The following is a 20324-nucleotide window of genomic DNA, read 5'->3' on the forward strand; positions in this document are numbered from 1 at the left end:
CAAATATTATTTTGCTCTATGCAACTGTATTTGTGATATGAATCAAGAAAAACAATAGTGACTGTTGGGAAAAATCCAGTCGCTGCATAAAAAGACATGGGTGCAGTACTGTCAACACTGCATAAACAGTATGAGCACCTCATACCTGTCATACCTCCACCACTCTCATCACTTTGTGAGTTTACCACCTGAAACAACAACAGCTACCTATCTTAACCTTTTCTCCCTGCACAGTCCTGGTTACTCCCTTTTCATCTGAGATTTTGGGTTATCTCTGAGAATACACCCTGACTAACTCATGACAAGACAATGTGTGTAAAGACCATAACTGATACATACTTACATTAAATATGAACATCAAAACTACACAGAACAGTTTTGTTTGCTTTGTCAAACAGCTCTTCCTCAAACGGAGTGATGTTTCACTCTTAATGTAACACAAACATGTTGCAGTATGAGAACCTTTGAATGCCCTCAGAAGTCAGTTTTTCTTATGAAGGATGCATATGGCATAACATTTTGTATTGGCGAACAAGTTAACACACTGGTGGTATTCCAAGCTAGAAAAATAGATGTGTTAAAAATGTCAAATCTGTATTTTTATTGTGAGAATTGGATGTTTTTTTATGCACCAATAGTGATTTTGTAAAATATTTCTATAGAAAACTGTATTCCAAACTCACACAGACCCTTTGTTGTTAACCAAGAGGATGATAGGAGGCTATTCAAATAACACATCTAAAAATAAGTTGTTGAACAATACTGCTGAATATTGAACTTCCTGCTGTAATTAAAACCAGAAAAAAAGCTGACATGATCTTGAAAGGTAGTAAATAATGTGATTACTAATTATTAAGCTGGAACCCAATTAACAAAAACAAGTGGTTGTAAAACTTTATTACAGTAGAAAAATGAAAATAAACATGTGAGTGAATCTCATTATTTGGACATCAGTCTCAGTAATAGTCAATTTGGACACCGTAACAGCGTTCTGCTTTCACAAATGCACGATTTGACAAAGGCTTTATTTAGGGAAAGTCAACAAAAAGCACCTGAAAAACAAACCAACAGTGTCACGTTCATTAAAGAGCTGAAAAACCCACCCGGCAAGTCTGTACTGCTGCTGTTGTTGCGGGAAACTCAGATCCAAGTGCATTAATGTTTCCTCGTCGTGGCCCAGCTGACACAGCTGGTTTATGATTAAACCGGTCAGTACGTTTGTGACCCACTTCTCACTGGACCAGTCTCTGATACTGATACTGCCATATCAAGCTACAGAAGAAAACAATTTCACATGTGGAGACAAGCTAGAACCATGTAGCTGTTTATGTACTTTTCCACACTTTTCCTCTTTATTATTATGCAATTTCCAAACTTTCAAAGTCCTTTTTATACTTTTACACTGCCCTTTGAGAGGAAGGGACTGTTTATTTTTGCCATCTGTCCCCTGAGCCTTGGTCTTCTCTTCAGCCCAGCTCCTCTTTTGTTTTACCCTGCTTGCGGGGCATCTTCTTGCTGCTGCTGTCCTCCAGCTCTTTGCTCTTGTAGTAGTGAGGAGCCACTTCAAGCAGCCAGCCGCTCTCTATCTCAATCACCTGTGTGAGAGATGAATCAATGTGTCAATATACAGGCAGGGATGCAGTTAAATATTGTACAGGAACCCTCGTCACACTTCCTCATTAATGTGCTGTCTCATTCTCACAAGTGTGGAAGCATTCATAGTATCAAGGTATGACTATGTTATTTACATTTTAAAACAATAGTTTTTTTTGTGTTTAATGAATGTCTTCCAAATTAGCAGACAAGCTTCTGAAAAACAGACTACAACTGCTAACACTGCAAATATCTGAGAGAGATTTAGACGACTCTTTACAGTAAACTAAACAGTATCGCATCCCGAGCAGGCAGACCTGTCTCATGAACTCCTTGGTGGTGAAGACCAACTCGTGGTAGATGAGCCAGCGGGGCTGCTCCTCGAACAGAGAGCTGTTGGGGTGGACGTAGACCGTTTGCTGGTGCTTCACCGTCTTGTAGCCACCTTTGCTCAGTCGCGCCGTGTGATAGAAATATCCGGCCGTCACCGCCTGGGTTAGGGACGGGGGGGGGGTTTATAAACAGCGGATTAATTGCCATGCAGGGTAGAAATTAAGGTGACCACAGCAGCATTATTCAAAAAGAGCACTGTAAGGATAAAGAGCAATATGATAAGAGAATATGAAAAAGAAAAAGATGTATGTGTGGAATAAAAAACAAACCAACAAAATTTATAGATACATATTTCCCAAGGGGTCATATGATAGAAAAAAAAATATATTGATGTGGAAATCCATGTGAAGGAATGAATAAACCGAGCAAATAGATTAATAAACAGTAAGGGGGAAAACATATTTGGATGGGAACTCAGTCAAGTTACACAAGTGTCGCTATCCTGTGAAAACCATGTATCCCCAGTCTCATCTTTTCATGAGCAAAGAAAAGTGTTTTCAGCTTTGTGACAATTAATTTTTCATTCTCAGTAATGCTGCTGTTGCACATTCCTACATCACAATGACAATGCAGAAATAATATATTGTATTTTTTAATGTGGTGATGGTAGGTATCAGTGTCTTACTCAAGGAAACTACAACAGGGCATCAGAAAGCAGGAAAAGCAGATAATTCACCCTGTAACTTAAGTATCAGCGTTAACTCCTGAGAATATAAATTAGTCAGAAGTTTTGTACTGGAAGTGGGTTTCGTGTGGGATTTGCTAACAGATCCAAACAACATCAAGACCTGCTTTTCCAATCTTGTGTTCACACATGCACACAAACTGTTCACACCTGCTATAATCTAGGCCAGGTGGTGTTGGGTGTGTTCACAAAACTAATGCTCAAAGGGACAGAATGGCACTGAAATACAGCTGACAGAAAACATCCGTCACAAACTAGTCATGCGGTGGGAAAAGCAAATCTGTCATTTCGCCTTAGAATAAACATTTTCAAATGACTAATTAACTTTCCTTATGTTTGTATGTCAGCATGGAGACGGCAGTGCCCCCTGGCTTACAACAAGGAATACACACAATGCTACTAAAGCCACTTCATGGATAAAACTCAGAGACTAAATGACATTTTTAGAGCAGTGTCAAGGAAAGAAATATAAGCAACAAGACCTTCTAAAGCAACAAGTTTTCTTTAGATTCTAAATACTATATTTATTGTCAACTATTTATTTAACAAACTTTTAATTCATAATAACAAAATAAGTTATGGGATCGCTTTTGCCTATTTGGCAGCAGGATTTTTGACACAGACAAAGACAGCATGTGATGAAAAAAGGTGTAACCCAACTAATAAAACAAACGCCCTTGTGCTTATCTCAAGTGGTTTAGGAGTGCGTTCACAACACAGACCCTGATATGGGAAGGCTATTTACACAGCCTCTGTTCAGTGAGGATTTGCAGGTTTGCTCTTGCATTTTCAATTTACAGAACTATACACTTTTTCCTAGAGCCCGGTATCTTCATAAAACTCCCTCGTGACAGAAAGCATCCACTCAGCTAAAGTATTCTTGACCAAAAACAGGGGCTAATTCTGAGGGTAACCTTTCACCTCCCTATGGAGACGTGCAGACTGAAAGATGAAATTCAACTTAAGGGAACAACAGGGAATTTCAAAAAATTATCATGCTGGCAGCAGCCTGTTAAAGCTAAATTAAGCATCTTGAGGTCTTCCGTGTATTATTAGTCCTGCTCTCCACTGGGTCAAGTTTCAAACACTTGGCACTCATTTTAAGTTGTTTATCTTGAACCAGCTAACAACATTAAAAAAGAAGCAAATATTGAATGCAAGCAGTGTTTATTTTATTTAGAAAAAGGCATAATCTCCACCATGTTTTTGAATTTTTCAGTGGGTCTTGTCTGCCACAGGTTTAGCTCTTCAGTGCTTTTATATCTGCTTTCTATTGTTGTAGTTGCTATGACTTCCCAGCCCATCAGATGTGGTCAAATCAAGTAGTACCCATGTTTACACAGAGCCACAAACATAGACTTGTAAAGTATAATATATCCTCTCTATTAATATCAGGAACCAAAGTTGATTCCATGTTTTGTCAGGAAACTGTGGTAAGACTCTGGGGGAATTTCTCAGTATCACTGACCTTACGAATGGGCAAGCTGTCTCCCTGGGAGCTGACCACCTCCACCTCAATACGATCCATCAGACCCTCCAGCTGGTCCCTAACGTCTCGGGCTCTTCTCATGGAGCGGAACTGGATGAAGTTCTCATAGCACCACTGTGTGGAGTAACCGCTCTCCAACCACTAGCAGGGAGACAGACATCATGACTGCAGTTAGCACAACACCTGGGTTCTAGGTAGGAATAACTCTTTGCAGGCCATCGCTGTGAAACAGTGGTTCCCAACCTGGGGGTCTGGACTTCACAAGGGGTCGCAAGATGAATCTGAGGGTTCGTGAGATGTATAACAGGAGAGGAAAGCAGAAAAACACATTTCTGCTGCACTGAGTTGTGTATTTCCTCTAATCTTTGTTTTAGTCACGCTAAGGATGGCAATGTTGGTCGGTCGGTCCACCACTTTGGTCCAGACTGAAATATCTAAACAATTGGATGGCTTGAGATTAAATTTTGAACAGACATTCATGGTCCCCAGAGGATTAATCTTTATGACTTTGGTGATCCCCCGACTTTTCCTCTAGCGCCACCAGCAGGTTAACATTTGTGGTTTAAAATATCTCGACAACTTTTGGATGGACTGTCATGAAATTTGGTACATTCAAGTTCCCTACCTGATTAATTGTAATAACTTTGATGATCCCCTGACATTTCATCTAGTGCTATCATCGGGTCAACATTTTAATTTGTTCAATACTTTGGTTCATGACCAAATACTTGCTAAACTAATGACATTACCATCAGCCTCAGTTGTAGTTTGTGTTTAGTGCTAATAAGCAAATGTTAGCATACTGACATTAGTCTTTTTTTCTTGTGAATTACTGTATAATTTGACAACTTCAGGAATTATTCAAATAAAGAACCTGTGATGCAAGTTGATATAGCTCCGTTTTAAGGGGTCACAAGCCAAAAAGGTTGGGAACTGTAAACTGTAAACACTTCTGTAAAACACTGCAAAAGACAATACATTTCAAATTATAACTTCATTTATATTGTCAACTGTAAGTCACACTATTCAACATTAAGCCGAAGTTCAGCAAATTAAATTAATTTAATTTAATAATTAAAGTCATTGTTGATTCATAGTATTGATTAAAATATACATCCTGTCCTTTTAGCAATTATCTTGAAAATAAGTTACAGGTTATAAACTGTTTAAACTAGTCTAAAAACAGACAGATGTTAAGAACACACAGTAGAAAACTTGCTTAACTGTGCATATACCAAATGTTTGCACACCTGGTCACAGAAAACCTGAAAATTGGCTGTTTGCACACTAGAAGGTTAGACACAAATATATCCTACCCTAACAATGCTGATTTCTGCATTGAGACTGTGCCTGAGAGGTGTTGGTTCAACTCTAATATTCTGTCCTCCTCATGTAGGTAAACATGACAAAACATTAGAAAAACCTTTTAATAAAATTCAGTACAACACCAACACCAAGTATGGCCTCAAAGGTTTAGGTTTTGTAGAGCTGAAAGAAAACGTCTCTGACACAGTTATACATTAAAAGCTTCAAAAAGAGGTTTTCTTGCAGGTTTACTGGATTGGATTGCATTAGACTGAGAAGTTGTGCTTAATAGATTGGTAACTCAAGGTATTTTGAACATATCTTCAGCTGTAACTGCTGTTACCCAACTGTGTTTATACCTGTGTGTAGACGTTGAGCAGCACCAGGTGGTCTCCCCCTGGCACCACAAAGTTCATCCTGGCGTTGTCAGCGTGCACCACCTTGTCTTTGGGACGGTAGAAAATAGAGTTGTTCACCGACAGCATGGCCGCTATCGTCAACACTTCCTCCGAACACTTGTACCTGGAAGGAGGCAGAGACGGAAATAATGAAATACAAATATAGAAAAATGCAGAGAGAGAGATATAGAGAGAAAGAAACAACAATAGTCATCATCCACCCGTATATACGTTTTCTTCCTGAACTCCCATGCATTCACTAAATAAGTTGCCAATTGGAAGGTCTGTCCATAACCCACTTGTATCCTTTATATCATTACACAAAAGATCACAAAGTGCACAATACAAAGGGCAGTGAAAAATTAAATGATAGTATCATAACAATTATTTTAGCTTGTCTGCTATCGTCCATATCGATTAGCCTATTACATAACCTGGCGATACAAATCTTATTGCTTACACAATTTGTATATAAAATATACAAATTTTATTAAATTGGAGCATATTGGACGGAGTGATTATGATTAGCTTCACTCCATGACCCCAAACCTGAGCTGTATAATCAAGAACTGGACAAACACAAGCCTGGAAGAGTTTGGTATACATAAGAAAACCAATGCCTCTAATTGATTTAATACATCTTACACTTCATACAGTATTTAGATAGGTGATGCGTCCTGTCAAATGAACATATAGTGAAGGGCTCATGCTAGTATCAGACTGGAGACTTACTGCTCGGAGGCCAGGATCATCTTGCTCAGCATGGGGTCCACCGGAAGCTCAGCCATCCTGCGACCCAGCTGAACCCCGACAAACAAGAACAAACAGTTAGACGTTTAACCAATGAAAGACTTCATTCATTCATTTAATAAACAAAAACCTGTGCTACACTAGTTACTAATGATGCAGACAGCAAAACTCTCTGCAAAACATTCTCACATCATTGATAATCACTGATTAACAAGTCTAGCTTGGAAATAAAAGCTTTAAGTTGTAAACACAATGAATCATCTCTCCCATGTATCAGCACTTTTGGTCAAGGAAGTGAGTGACTTTTAACTGCTGGAGGCCACGACACAGTATCACAAGTATCAGGTATGTACAGTATGTCATGCAAATATGCAGACGATCAGAGTAAAGATATACAGAGATTATGCATGTCAAAGCAAAAGGTTCATATCGCTTTTCTGTGATTAAAGTTAAGAATGGGCAAAAATGTAAAAAAAGTCACCTGTTAAATTTAATTTTCAATCACTCATTATTACCATTATCTTAGATTCTTCTTTAACTGCATATTTGGCGGTCTGCGCTTACTGTCCTGATGTTTCTGCACTCAACTCCTCAGAGATCACAAGTCAGTGGATGGGACTGTGATGTCTGTTTCCTTGGTTTTTCTATTCCGTTGATGAAGTTTGAAATTTGTAGGTTTCTACAACCATGGTGGCTATCTCTGCTCGAGCTATACTCATCAATGGGGAGTACCAAAACAGAAAACAGACATGTATTTATAAAACTGCTAAACATGAAGGTTTGGACATAAGTGAAGGATACTCTTACTCTCAAACTTAAGAATAAAAGCTATTTAAAATCTAAATTTAATTTAAAATCAAATTTCTTACTTCTTATTTTTTACGAACGTAAAAATGCTCTCAAATTTATGAGAGCTCCAGAGGTCTCTAAAGTTAGTTAAGAGCAGATCTAGATGACTGCAGTACAGAGACAGAGGCGAGCACACACCTTCTAGCCTTTTAGCCATTTACCTTCTGAGGCATGCTTTGGAGTGAAGGTACAAAATATTATTGACCATGTTGGATAACACGTTAGCTCAAGCAATATGTATAATTCAGAATTGGGAAGTTTCAACTTATTATTTGCTTTTGATATGACTGAGCAGTTTGGTTTCCATTTTGTTTCTATTTCAGCCACTATATTATAAATATATTAGATTGTTGTTAATTGCTACTGGAGACATTTAGGATTTCTCACATACAAAATTAACTTTTAAAATGTTAAAATCACATCTGCTTTTCCTGCATACATGTGATTATGTGATCACTTGAGAGCTTTGATTCACTCTCTTTTAGCTCTGGTTTTGGTCTCCACCAACTCCTGAGGGAAATATCTGGCTCATTAGCTGCTAAATGCTCCATTATGTTCACCAGCTAGTCGCTAACTGTGTCTGTTTGGTGCTGAGCAGGTAGTGTACAGTGGATTTTTAGAGCTGCCTGCTGTGGATGAAAACTATGCTATGAGAGTGGTGAGAGTGAACCAAAACAGTAAATTTGTGGCCAGACAGCTAAACAATGAGCTGAAACTCACTATAAAGCTCCATAAAGCAGAGGGGAGCTGCATATTCAGGTGACAATTCTCTGTAGGTTTATCACTACAAGCAACCCCTTTCACATTGTCATTTGATACATTGTTATTATAAAAATATCAATTATAGCCATTTTAAGTGTAATAGGGAGTTTGATAAATACAGGCCCTGAGTTTGTACCTTGGTGAGCTCTCCCAGGTGGTTGAGTGCTCCCAGGGCGTAGAGCTGCTCCAGCGCTAAGACCAGAGTCTCATGAGGAGGTGGGTCCATGAAGTCAAAGTGAATGAGGTCATTGATGCCTGCAAGCAAAAAGTATTAGCTTATTGCAAACTCACAGCCACAAAATTGTGAAATTTTAATAGACATTAAATCCCACCCAAGAGCGCTTCCTCCCCTCACCTAGACTCTTCAGCAGCAAGACTACATTTCCCAAGTTGGTCCTCTGAATCTCTGGCACAGTTGTTTCCTCCATCTCATGTTTAAAGGCCCAGGCTGTGTAAAGCCTGAAACATTTCCCAGCAGCCACTCTGCCTGCACGGCCTGCTCTCTGGTTGGCTGAAGCCTGAAAGTGAAACAGAAACACACAGCATGAGTTGGAAAAACATTTAGAAACCAATACAGAGACTAACAATGTACACATAGTTTAACTATAACAGCTGCCCCATCGACTGCACCAATAAAATGCCACACTTGGGACATTCGCCTTTATACAGTATCACAGCTTGTAACCTGCACCTGAGTGAGTGAATATTGGCATTTAGAAAACATGTGCATTCACTACACTCCTGAGGGGTGTACTATGAAGCAAGTTTGACACATTATGTCCCATAATGAAGGATATGTGGAAATCACTTGAGTTTTTGGCCAAATCAAAGTGAAATGAATTTTATTCATTTAATATGATCCGTGATAAATACCAATAGACTAATCAATTTTCTAATCGGTGTTCTATTAGCTGTGGTACCAAGCATAAAAACATCATCCAAAGTAGTATGTAGTTGCTGTGCCTTCATTATTCTTAGTGTATGGATGATATGCTGTATAAAATTTAATACACATACAATTGAATACAAGTTAATTACCTGAAGTAAACAGGAAAAAAATTATTTTCTGCATCACCAACTGAACGCATGTAGGTTCCCGTGGCAACGTGATGCATACAGTTTGCGCTACTGTAATTACACAGCTTCGTTCAGTGGCATTAACGTATGGCTCAGCAAGTTTGCATATATAACGTATTCCCTCAGCTGAGAATCTATATCACTCATAGAGAATATCGTCATGAAAAGAATACATAAAAGGGCATCACTTTTTCCAGCCAATTTAATTCCAAAACTCTGAACATGACCTACTCTGGAGCAGGTTAGGTGTGCAGCATAAGTTACCATGGTGATCTAGCCAGGTTAAAAGACAGCCACCTTCGTGACACTGAAAACTCTTTAGGCTCAACATACTTCGCTCACCTATTAATATCGCTTCGTAGTAAACCGTCCTGGATAAATTCAACTTAGAATCACTTCTCATCAACACTGACGTCCAGCTTGTTAAACATTAAGAAAAACAGTGAGCAGTTACCCGTGAGCAGGGCGTGACAATAAGTGACTCCATGCCGGTGCGGGCATTGTAACTCTTCTGTTTGCAGAAGCCTGGGTCGATGACGTAGATGATGCCATCTATGGTAAGCGAGGTTTCTGCTATATTGGTAGCCACCACCACCTGGGATTGATAGGGTGAGAACACAGTGCCAAGAGATAAAGTGAGTAAGCACTACTCAAACAAAGTAGAATGAAGATTAAATCCAGCTGTTAAACAATGGGAACGTGATAAAAAACATTAAAACGAGGCTTTAATCTGTTGAACAGTGTTAAAAACAAATAGGACACTACTGGTAAGTCTCTCTACCAAATCTCATTGTACTACAGCAGCCTCTATTGGTGAACAATAGACATGTAATTTGTTTAAATATGAGAAGGCTCTTCCTTATTCTTCCTTAACTGATACAGTAAACAGATAGCAGAGCTATTATTATTAATAGCTATTGTATTCATTTATATTGCTCAAGGAAATAAACTTGTCATAGTCTTCTGAGCATTTTGTGTCTGCCAAGTTGAAATATTAATCCCTACAGTGACCTACTACATCCAGCGCAATTGTATTAGAAAACAATAACAGTTTCTCATGTATGCTACACAGAAATAAGACATCATCTCACCTTACGGGCTCCAGGTGGAGTAGGGTTGAAGATCTTTGCCTGCATGTCAGATGGCAGATTGGCATAGATGGGAAGGACCAGCAGCTCTGCTATCTTAGATCCAAGCCGCCTGCATCTCTCCTGGAGCATCTCGCAACACGCTTCGATCTCCTCCTGCAAGACACACACAGACAAAAAGGTTAAAGAGTCAACCAACACACACGGATAAATAATAAGAATTTACCCTTTGAAACAATATCCTTCAGTGAATACTGGTGAAGCAAACAAAGTAACTTTGGTCGCTTTCATACCTTCAGTTCATTTGGTCCAGACCAAGGGAAAAAGAACACATTGTTGCATTTGTATGTATATAAAGTAACCTGTTACATTACCCATTTAATATCTATTCCAGCACTCCTTGCACTCTTACAAACCCTTGCACTACTATACACATTACGATAAAAGAAACGTTTAATGAGGAACTACCAAAATACACGGAATAGGAAACAAGCACAAATCTCCTCTATTGAAACTCCTTTTCACTTTCTGATTGATCAGGGAAAATCTGTGTTACCATGGTAACCAATTGCACAAATATATACGTCCTTTAAAGGCGGTCTCAATCCGGTTGTTTAGTCCGCACCAGCGTTTGTTAGGCAACTGTCAGATCAGCGTAAAAAAACTGAACTTAACTGGCGAACGCACCAAAGTTGTTCACAGTTGTTTTGAACTGAACCAAACAGTGAAAGCACCCTTAGACAACATTGTGATACAACCACTTCTTGAAGATAATTAAGAGGTAAACAAGGACACTTGTCTAAATACAGGCTAAGAAACTGTGAGGTGTATAAATATATCTTTAAATTATTCCGTACCAAAATGATATGCAGATATTACACAAAATAAGGAGACCACCAGTCTCCCATTACAATTGCGTCCGGAACTTTGAACCTCTTGACAAAAATCTTGAAGAAGCAATGCTTGATATAATACCTGTCCAGTGAGGAAAACCAGAACGTCTCCAGGAGGCTGGGTGACATGGATCTGTAGCACTGACACCACACAAGCTTCCAGGTAGTCTGCCTCTGGAGCCTTGACAACACAACATACAGATACGTACATCAACAGAACAGTTAGATTTTTGGGGGCAGGGTTGTCTAGACTCAACATTTCTTTCTCTTTAAAATACTATGGGGGTTTGGTCACTCGTTTTATTTATTGTTTCATTTATTTTTGTAAAAATTAATAAACAGGAGGGCGGGCCGAAATCGTCTCTCAGACGGGAGCCGGCTCCCACCGTTCACTTACTCATAGAGCCAACTCGTTTGCAACTGACACATCACTAGCAGAAACCATAAACCAAAGAATTCACCAATTAATTAAAAATTGTAAAATGTACTGTATTAAGCATTCAAATAACATGCTAGTTCCTACTTTAGTGTAGAAGATATCGACGGGGAACCTCCTGCCAGGGATCCTAAAGACAGGTGCATCATCAAAGAAGCAGGAGAAGCGCTCTGTGTCCAGAGTGGCGCTGGCCACCAACACTTTCAGGTCCGGTCGGAACCTGGCAATGTCCTTAATCAGACCAAACAGGATGTCTGTGTGGAGCGTTCGCTCATGGGCTTCATCTATGATGATCACACTGGATGGAGAGAGAGACAGAGAGCATGGGTAGAGTGGATGAATGAGCACAACACATACAGTAATACCTACAGGTGTTCAATAAATGTATATGAACATATTAATTTGAAATGTGAAACTGCAGAGAGGAACTGTGGGCAATCTCACAACAATTTAGCCTCTGGGGGAAAACAGCCAATGTTTCAGGGCTTCCAGTGTAGCCAGCCAAGACTTCCTCTTCTGTGCGCCGGTGATTGTTTACCGTCCGATTAGCAATCTCTGAACCCATCGGCTATCATCTCACAACGATTTGAATGCAGATACATTTTAAAAAAAGCTAATCTCTAGTGTTCTCACATTGATAAAAAGCTAAATTGTCGTCAGACGATAACCGAGAGGTTCTGAGATTGCATTTCGGCCAATGCGTTCTGACTCTTTCGCTCTCCACATGGACTATTTACCTGCATGCATCTAAAGCCTGTTCAAAAGGGGTTGGTCAATACTACTCGGACTACAAACAGACTACAAATGGAAACCAGAACGCTTCTGATGCCAAAATCTTGTCCCTTGCCTACAGATTCTGCATTCATATGCAGATATCTGTTTATAGAGATTAATGGACAAAAAATGTCACAAGCAATTAGGAAGTCAGGCAGTGGAAGGAAAGTGTTGATAAAATCAATACAGTACCTGATCATTCAAAGACACCTGACCCAAACTGAAAGTTGAACTTGTAAAGTATGATGAGTATGTGATCAGGAAAACAAAAATGTAGGAAACCACTAATTTTCCAAGAATGCATAGTAACTTTATTTTCTGAACAGGTTAAAGAGCAACTCAGCAGTTAGTGGTTCCCTTCTTTGCATTACCTGTAGCTAGCCAGGTCGGGCTCTGTGAGAAACTCTCGGAGCAGCATGCCGTCTGTCATGTACTTGAGCACTGTTCTCTCTGATGTACAGTCCTCAAAACGAATACTGTAACCCACCTGGATCAAGCAATCAAATTAATATGAAAACACTGTTAAGATTTTTTAACCACTTCAAATTGTTTTAAGAAACAGTCAACAATACTTTTAAATAAATAAAGAAAAGATGTTAAATATTAGACACCAGCAGTACACAAAACCATGATACAGTATAATACAGAACTGATAGCTGTACGGATCTTACATTGCATCCTTTTGCCCTATCTAGAATTAATAAAACTGTGCTTGTAATAAAGTGAAATGAGGCGAAACTCACCTCATTCCCAAGCTTGACGCTCATTTCCTGTGCCACTCTGGCTGCCACTGACATGGCTGCCACTCTGCGGGGCTGCGTACAGCCGATCTTCATGCCTCCTTCAGTGTATCCCTGAGAGAGGAACAACAGGTTGAAGGGTAGATTCATTTTCCTCAGTTAACACTAGTGTTATCTTGTTGTGCAGATCATTTTAGTTCTGTTTGCAGAGGTTTTGGTTACAATGGGGACAAATGGAATTTACTTTGTGCTGTTTGGAGTACTGAAAAGTTAAATCTCACTGGCAACAGTTGTCTTAGGGAGCTACAGTGAACGTTAAAGGAATAGTTTGACATTTTGGGAAAGACAATCAATTATTATTAGATTCTGCACTCACATCTTCCAAGAGGTACTGTGGGATCTGGGTGGTCTTTCCGGAGCCCGTCTCCCCCTCAATGACCAGGATCTGGTGCTCGTGGATGGCAGCTAGCAGGTCCTCTCTGTAGGGGAAGATGGGCAGGCTGCGTCGGACCTCCTGCATGGACTGTTTGTTCAGCTCTGCTTGGGACAGAGCCGGGGCCTCCTGATCCTGAACACAATAGGGTCAGAAGAAAAGGCCACTTTAGTTCACTGGCATTATTTTTCTCACAAAATTATCTTTTTCGACAGTGGTATGCAGTGAGTAAGCGGGAAGCAGTTTTTTCACTAGCCCTTTTTAAACAGAGATCCCGCAATACTGCCGTAAAGAAGACAGGTCATTACGCCGGCTCTGCTTTTTTGTTTTTACGCTGAACCAAACAACGGTGGCATAATGCTGCCCCAGAGCGTGATTTTAAATAGCATGCCAGCGTTTAAGCGTGACGTGTAACACAGCAGTGTCAGCGTCCTGTCCCGTCCTGCCAACTCCCCGTCCTGCTGGACTATGAAGTAGAAAGTACCAAATAAACCCCACCTTTTCCGCCCGAGTTCCCTTCATGGTGATGGCAGTGCTGACAAAGTCGATCATCTCGTCCTCCTCCAGGATCAGCTGGTACTTCTCCTGCTCCTGCTTCATCCCTTGCTCTCGCTCCCTCTTGGCACCGAAGCTGAGGGAGGCCGTCTTCAGCCTCTCCTCCTCCCAGCGGCCTTGCTCTCCACCCAGCTCCATGGGAGTTTCCTCCAGCTCAAGTTCCCTCTGGGGTACCTCCTGGTCAGCGGGGAGAAGGAAGGAGGGAAAGAGTTAAACAACTGAACCTATGCACACTTTAGTAGGTGACTGTCTCTGCACATTGTGTCAGTATATGACATCCCTTGTTCCTACCTTGCTTCTCTTCTCTTCCGGCATATAGTATCTGTTCTTCCTCTCCTCTTTTTCCTTGGCACCGGCCTTTTTGTATTCTTTAGCCAGGTCCCGAAGGTTGCGTTTGTATTCCAACTCCTTTTTCTCCCTCTCTGTCAGCTCGTCTGTAGCGAAAAGGTACTCATCGTCATTGATCTCTGCCTCCAGGTCCTCCAGCTTCTCTTCCTCTCTCTTCTTTAGATACTCCCAGCGAGAGCGCTTCCTCAACTCTGGCACCTAGAAAGGGAACGAGGAAGACAAAGGATCAGAAACTTAATTACACAGTTACTGGCTGTATTCCCCAAAACAACATATTCTAATGCCCAGCAGTATGGTATGATTCAGCAGATTGTCTCCCAAATCAGAGCATCTACCATGTTCTTCTGATCATCTTCAGCCATCTTCAGCCTCTTCTGAGCTTCCTCGTAAGCCTGGAGAAAAACAAATAAAAGGCAAAGGTGTTTACCTGCATGACATAATGGGTCATCTTTGAAAAAATCATGAGCTGTGTTGTTAATTCCCACCTTTTTGTCAGTCCTTTCTGTTATGTTGCGGGTCTTGTCTTTGTCTTTCTGCTTCACTCGCTCGGCAAACGCATCTCTCTCTTCAATGTCCTGCTGTCGCTCTCTCTCTTCCTTCTCCCACTCTTCCTCTTCCTCCTCTTCTTCCTTTGCAGACTTTTGGTCCCTTTGGCCTGAATTACCCCTGATATTAGAAAAAAATGCATCAAACCACTGCTTCTGTACAGCATTCAAGTACACATTCAAACTTTTTATTACTAGTTTAAAAGACTCTGAATGGTTCAGAACTTCCATACTTATATACTCTACTGTCTCTCCTTCTATTCTCCCAACCGCTGCCTTAATCAATCATGCACCAAAGTATTAAAAGTACCAAAAGTAACCTTAATATTTACAGGGTGCTACTCTTTTCTCTGGGATTAATCTCAGATTCAACAAGACCAGCTATGTTACAGGGTACATATTAGGGCTTAACATGTTCACATGTTTTTTTCTTATGCAAGAATAAAATTTGAATTTGAATTGCTTCTTTTTATGCGACTTGGAACTGGCAAACCACAAAAAAATGTTAGAAAGGTTTTTAACTCTACAGCACACAGTGTACAATAAATACAATTATTTAATTTAGAGCACAAATCTGGTATTTTCTCCAAAAATGTACAAAAGTACTCATGCCTTAGAAATAATAACCATGTTTTTTTCTGTATGACTGTTTTCTCCCTCACCTCTCATTGTGTTTTCTTGTTTGGTGGACATGTTTGTTTTCACTGCGAAAGTCCTACTCCTGTTTTAAACACCGCCAAGGGACGTTCTTTCTAATTGGCTCTCCCGTGATTATATATTTAATATATATTATATTAAATTTAAACACTGACTATGACCACCCACCCAGCAAAAACTGGTACAAAGAACTAGATGAAACCACAACCGAAACAGCATTTACAAATATGATAAACTCAAAATAAATTAGAAAATCATTCAACTATAACTGTTATCAGCAAATGCTATGAGACAGCCTGTCCTGCTCTAATATTAGCACTATACACAAACACATGTTACTGCATGGAACAATATGAAATCAAACAACACAAATAGAAAGCAAAAACCAAACAAGCATAATAAAATCAGAAAAAATATCTGGATTACCTTTTAGGTGCTTCATCCTCACTAGACGACTCGCTCTCTTTCTTCTGTCTGATGTGCTTCCTCTTGTTTCCTCTGTCCTTGCTTTTCTTTTTCCCTTTCTGCTTCTCCTTCACAGCATCTCCATCGCTGTCGCTGTCCTCCAGTAATGTGTATGTCCGATTCTTCCTGTCCATTTCAATGGCTTCCCGCTCTATTGCCCGGGACGGTTTCTCAACAACCTGCTTGCGAGGAATCTATAACACACAGTGGAAAAAAATTATTAGAGGTTTCATTCCCACCAGAACTTCCCACATTCAGTATGGAAAAGCAAATACTGTACCATTTGAGGCATTTAAAGTTCATGTAAATATGTCATGGTCCTCACAAGTATGACGATAGAATTTGACAAATATACCTTGTCAAAGAGCTCTTGCGCGAAGGCAATCACACTCTGGTCGATGTCAATCGTGCCCGTCTGCTCGAGACGAGTCACAAAGTCTTCAGAACTTGATGCTCTCCGTGCAGTGCCGATCATGAATTGAGACACATATCGGTCACTCAACCCGAGAATGTCATGGAGACGGTCATTTACCCACTGCTCTAAATTGGCCATGGTGCCTGTTGAGGGGGCAGTAACAACACAAAAACATGGTTATCCATAATCCAGGTGTAGATGTAAGTAGACATGGGATGATATGAAATTTTCATGTCACGATTATCCTGGCCAAAATAATTGCGATTCATGATATTATCCCGATAATCATCATTGCATCACAGATAGGATACACATCTTTTTAATAAAACAATAAAACAATCTTAAAAGGTCTAGTATTTAGGATTTAGTGGCATCTAGCAGTGAAATTGCAGTTTGCAGCCATTTGAAAACCGCTCAGATCAGCTGTTCCAAGAGCGTAGGAGAAACTATGGTGGCCGCGAAACTCACGAAAAACGCAAAAGGCCCTATCTAGAGCCAGTGTTTGGTTTGTCCGTTCTGGGCTACTGTTGAAACATGGCGGTGCAACATGGCAACCTCTGTGGAAGGGGACCCGCACCCTCTGTAGATAAAAACAGTTTATTCTAAGGTAATGAAAACACAACGATTCTTATTTTCAGGTGATTATACACTAATGAAAACAGACTTATGAATATTATATTCCATTTCTGCCACTAGCGCCTCCTAAATGTTACACACTGGGCTTTTAAATAAGGTAATCATAAATCATAAGGTCCCCCCTGCATAAATAATGGATAGATAAATAAATAAAAAATAACAACATTGAGTGAGTCTGTTCTATCTTACATGATAATTCCTGTATTTTTTAAAATCAGGCTCTATTTTTCACTTCTCTACCATGACGTCAAATGGTACAGACAACCATTTCATCATTTGCATCAGTATATATAATTTACCCCTGAGTTAATAAGTACAGGAAATTTAACAAAAATAAAGTCCAACTGGCATTGGCATTGGGCTTTTTAAGTCACTCGTGTGAGGATATTCACGATTGTCCCGAAATTCACCACGATCAACTTATCTTGAGTGTTTTGTTTTTTTGTTTACCTCGAACCACGATAAAATCGTATATCGTCCCATCCCTAGATGTAAGCCATGTAGTTACACAAACTGCTGGCTAAAACCAAACATCCAAAGGTGTTTTCATTGACCATTACCTTTGTGCAAGCTTGTACTCAGTCCAAAATTAACAACCCATTAACAAATGGTTTTCTAACAATGTAACATTTAAATAGCTCATTGTACTAAAACAATTAGTCAGTTAACACATAGTCAACATAGAGTTAGTTTCAGTTTTGATTACTGATGATTTATTGTTTAGTCGTTTAAGAAAATGTTGATATAAAAACTGGTTAGAGCTTTACAAAGACTTTTTCCCCGTGTGTTATTTTATTATATGATTATTGCATAATTTCTACAGACTATGTAAGAAACAATGAAACATTACTTTAGGATTAGATCACTTTGGTTGGTCGTCACAACATTTTTAGAGGAAAAAAAAACAGTTTGATCAAAAATAATTAATTGATTTCAGACGTTATTGATCCCCAGAGGAGAAATTCACGTTTCAGCAGCACAAGAAACGAAGGAGGAAACACATAAAAGAACTACTTGAAATTAATAAATAAAAAGAAAAGAAAAAAACTTAAGGAATGTCATTCAAAATATTTAATGCCTCGTTTTTATATCGCGTTTTCCTGCATTTTATGATAAATTACAAACTCAATCCATTGTATAAGTGACTGAGCAACTTTAAAAGTACCACTTGCCCAGCCATGCCATGCACTCTCGCACTACATGTACCACAACCCTGTACATACAGTTCATAATAACAGTCTGACGTGTATATAAATAGTTTGCTCTTGCCTGTATACACTCAGTGGCCACTTTATCAAGTACAATCTAATGGATTCAATACCGCAGTTCTTCCATAAAATCTACCTTTACCAAGTGTTGTAATGTTCAGTTTTTGGTGATATTATCCGAAATGTGTGAATTCAATGATATCTTTATTACAGAGTTCATAGTTAAAGGTGGCTTTTCATTGGACTACATTATATTGTGAGGTTTTCCTAAGTTTTTTCCTTCGGCAGAATATTAGGAACACTTCTTAATATAGTGCAGTCCAGCACAACATCACCACTAACTATAACCTCAATGCTAAAACATATAACTGAATTTATACATCATATATAAATATATTTATACACATACATAACATTACAGGCATGATAAAAGTAGACTTCATGTCACAACAGTTGGATTGGACTGCTTTAGATTGTACAGGTGTACCTCTTAAAGTGGCCACTGAGTGTATAAAGTTTTGCCTATATTTGCTTAGCTTTATATTTTTGTTTAGCTTTATGTCTGTATGTATCTGTATTATCTAGTAAATGTGTCCCCTGCATTGTGTGACTACTGAGAGCTATTGAGAAATGGAGTTAATAGTTAGCTGGCCAATAAAGTTGAATGTGATTCTGATTTATGCAAGAGCCTATAAAGTATAGAGGTGACACACTACTATACAAACCTGGTTGGTAAAATCTCTGGCAGTTAACTTTTTAGTCTGCCGTTAACAGGTGAGCCACAAAGTTCATTTCGTGCTGCCTTTATTTATGCCACTGTATGTAGCTAACGTTACATTGTTAGTGAGCTATTCACCTAAAGTGTTTGCACTCTGAGTCTTACTTTAGATTGAACACGTGTGAGGAAATGCGCTACTACACTTTCTTTAAAACAAAAGACCCTCATAAACTTCACTTACCGCTTATCAAAATGCTCAAACAACGTTGTTGTTATGGTAGGGGTAGCAGGCTGTGAGTTAGCTAACTCATCTAACGTTAACTCCAGCTACAAATGAGGTGTTAGCTTGAGTTGTCGCTCACAAGTTCCCAGTAAATACACTTAATGGATACTTCATCCCTCCGTAGCCATGTAAAAAAATATCTGTGGCTTTATTTTTCCCAAAAAACACCACATAAATAAAACAATCAATACATATTTTTGCTAACTTAACTTAACGCACGCTGATGTCGAAAGCGGAAACACGTCATCTAAAGTTACCGAAGAAGAGCAGAGCTGCACCAGAGCCTGCAGCGCTTACTGCCCCCACGCGGCCATCTGAGCCACCGGCTCGGCCTCGTGTTGTTTCCCCAGACTGTTTCACCAAACACTAAACACGTACACATTGCACAGACGCATTGTGAAGAAAATAACAGCAACAGCATGGTATTGTAATACCGATGATTTTAAGGGTTGTATGCCACTCAATTTACAAATTTCCACTTAAGTATTGAGAAATCATAAATACATGCAAAAATAACGTTTAAAAAAACAATACAGTCATTCATTTGCACATTCCACATAATTTATCCAATCCATTACATTTCAGAAGAAAATATTGTACTTTTTACTTTGACATGTATAGTTACTAGTTACTTTTCACATAAAAAACCTGATATGCTTATATGCTATGATGCATTACACTACTAATCTACCCAGGAGTACACAAAGTATCTAAAATTGGCTCCACATTGACGAACTACAACATTAAAATGCTATTATAGTCCTTATTGATAAAAACAGAATAAAACAATATTATATAATAATGTAACACTGTGAAAGGAGCAATTTTG

The 20324-nt window shown here is 39.3% G+C and overlaps 1 protein-coding gene across 1 annotated transcript; it reads right to left on the minus strand.

Moving 5' to 3' along the window:
• Positions 1-882: 882 nt before the first annotated feature.
• dhx16 (DEAH (Asp-Glu-Ala-His) box polypeptide 16) lies at positions 883-19747 on the minus strand. Its single transcript, XM_044208275.1, has 21 exons — positions 19454-19747; positions 16591-16793; positions 16197-16429; positions 15054-15234; positions 14904-14960; positions 14512-14766; positions 14164-14397; positions 13609-13800; positions 13236-13346; positions 12864-12979; positions 11806-12016; positions 11365-11463; positions 10393-10545; positions 9756-9896; positions 8580-8742; positions 8361-8479; positions 6596-6663; positions 5825-5987; positions 4140-4301; positions 1911-2084; positions 883-1595 (listed from the first exon to the last, which is right to left on the minus strand). The coding sequence occupies exons 2-21, from the start codon at positions 16786-16788 to the stop codon at positions 1467-1469; spliced, it is 3159 nt and encodes a 1052-aa protein (XP_044064210.1). The 5' UTR covers positions 16789-16793; positions 19454-19747; the 3' UTR covers positions 883-1466.
• Positions 19748-20324: the final 577 nt, after the last annotated feature.

The sequence above is a fragment of the Siniperca chuatsi genome, linkage group LG9 (genome assembly GCF_020085105.1).
Source record: "Siniperca chuatsi isolate FFG_IHB_CAS linkage group LG9, ASM2008510v1, whole genome shotgun sequence".
NCBI classification, from domain to species: domain Eukaryota; kingdom Metazoa; phylum Chordata; class Actinopteri; order Centrarchiformes; family Sinipercidae; genus Siniperca; species Siniperca chuatsi.

Excerpts from the sequence above, each read along its gene's own strand:
- dhx16 (XM_044208275.1), bottom strand. The coding sequence starts at position 16,788 with ATGGCCAATTTAGAGCAGTGGGTAAATGACCGTCTCCATGACATTCTC. Across the intron at positions 16,430-16,590 it reads CGCAAGAGCTCTTTGACAAG|ATTCCTCGCAAGCAGGTTGT; the intron begins GTATATTTGTCA and ends TGTGTGTTATAG. Across the intron at positions 8,480-8,579 it reads CTTGCTGCTGAAGAGTCTAG|GCATCAATGACCTCATTCAC; the intron begins GTGAGGGGAGGA and ends TTTTGCTTGCAG.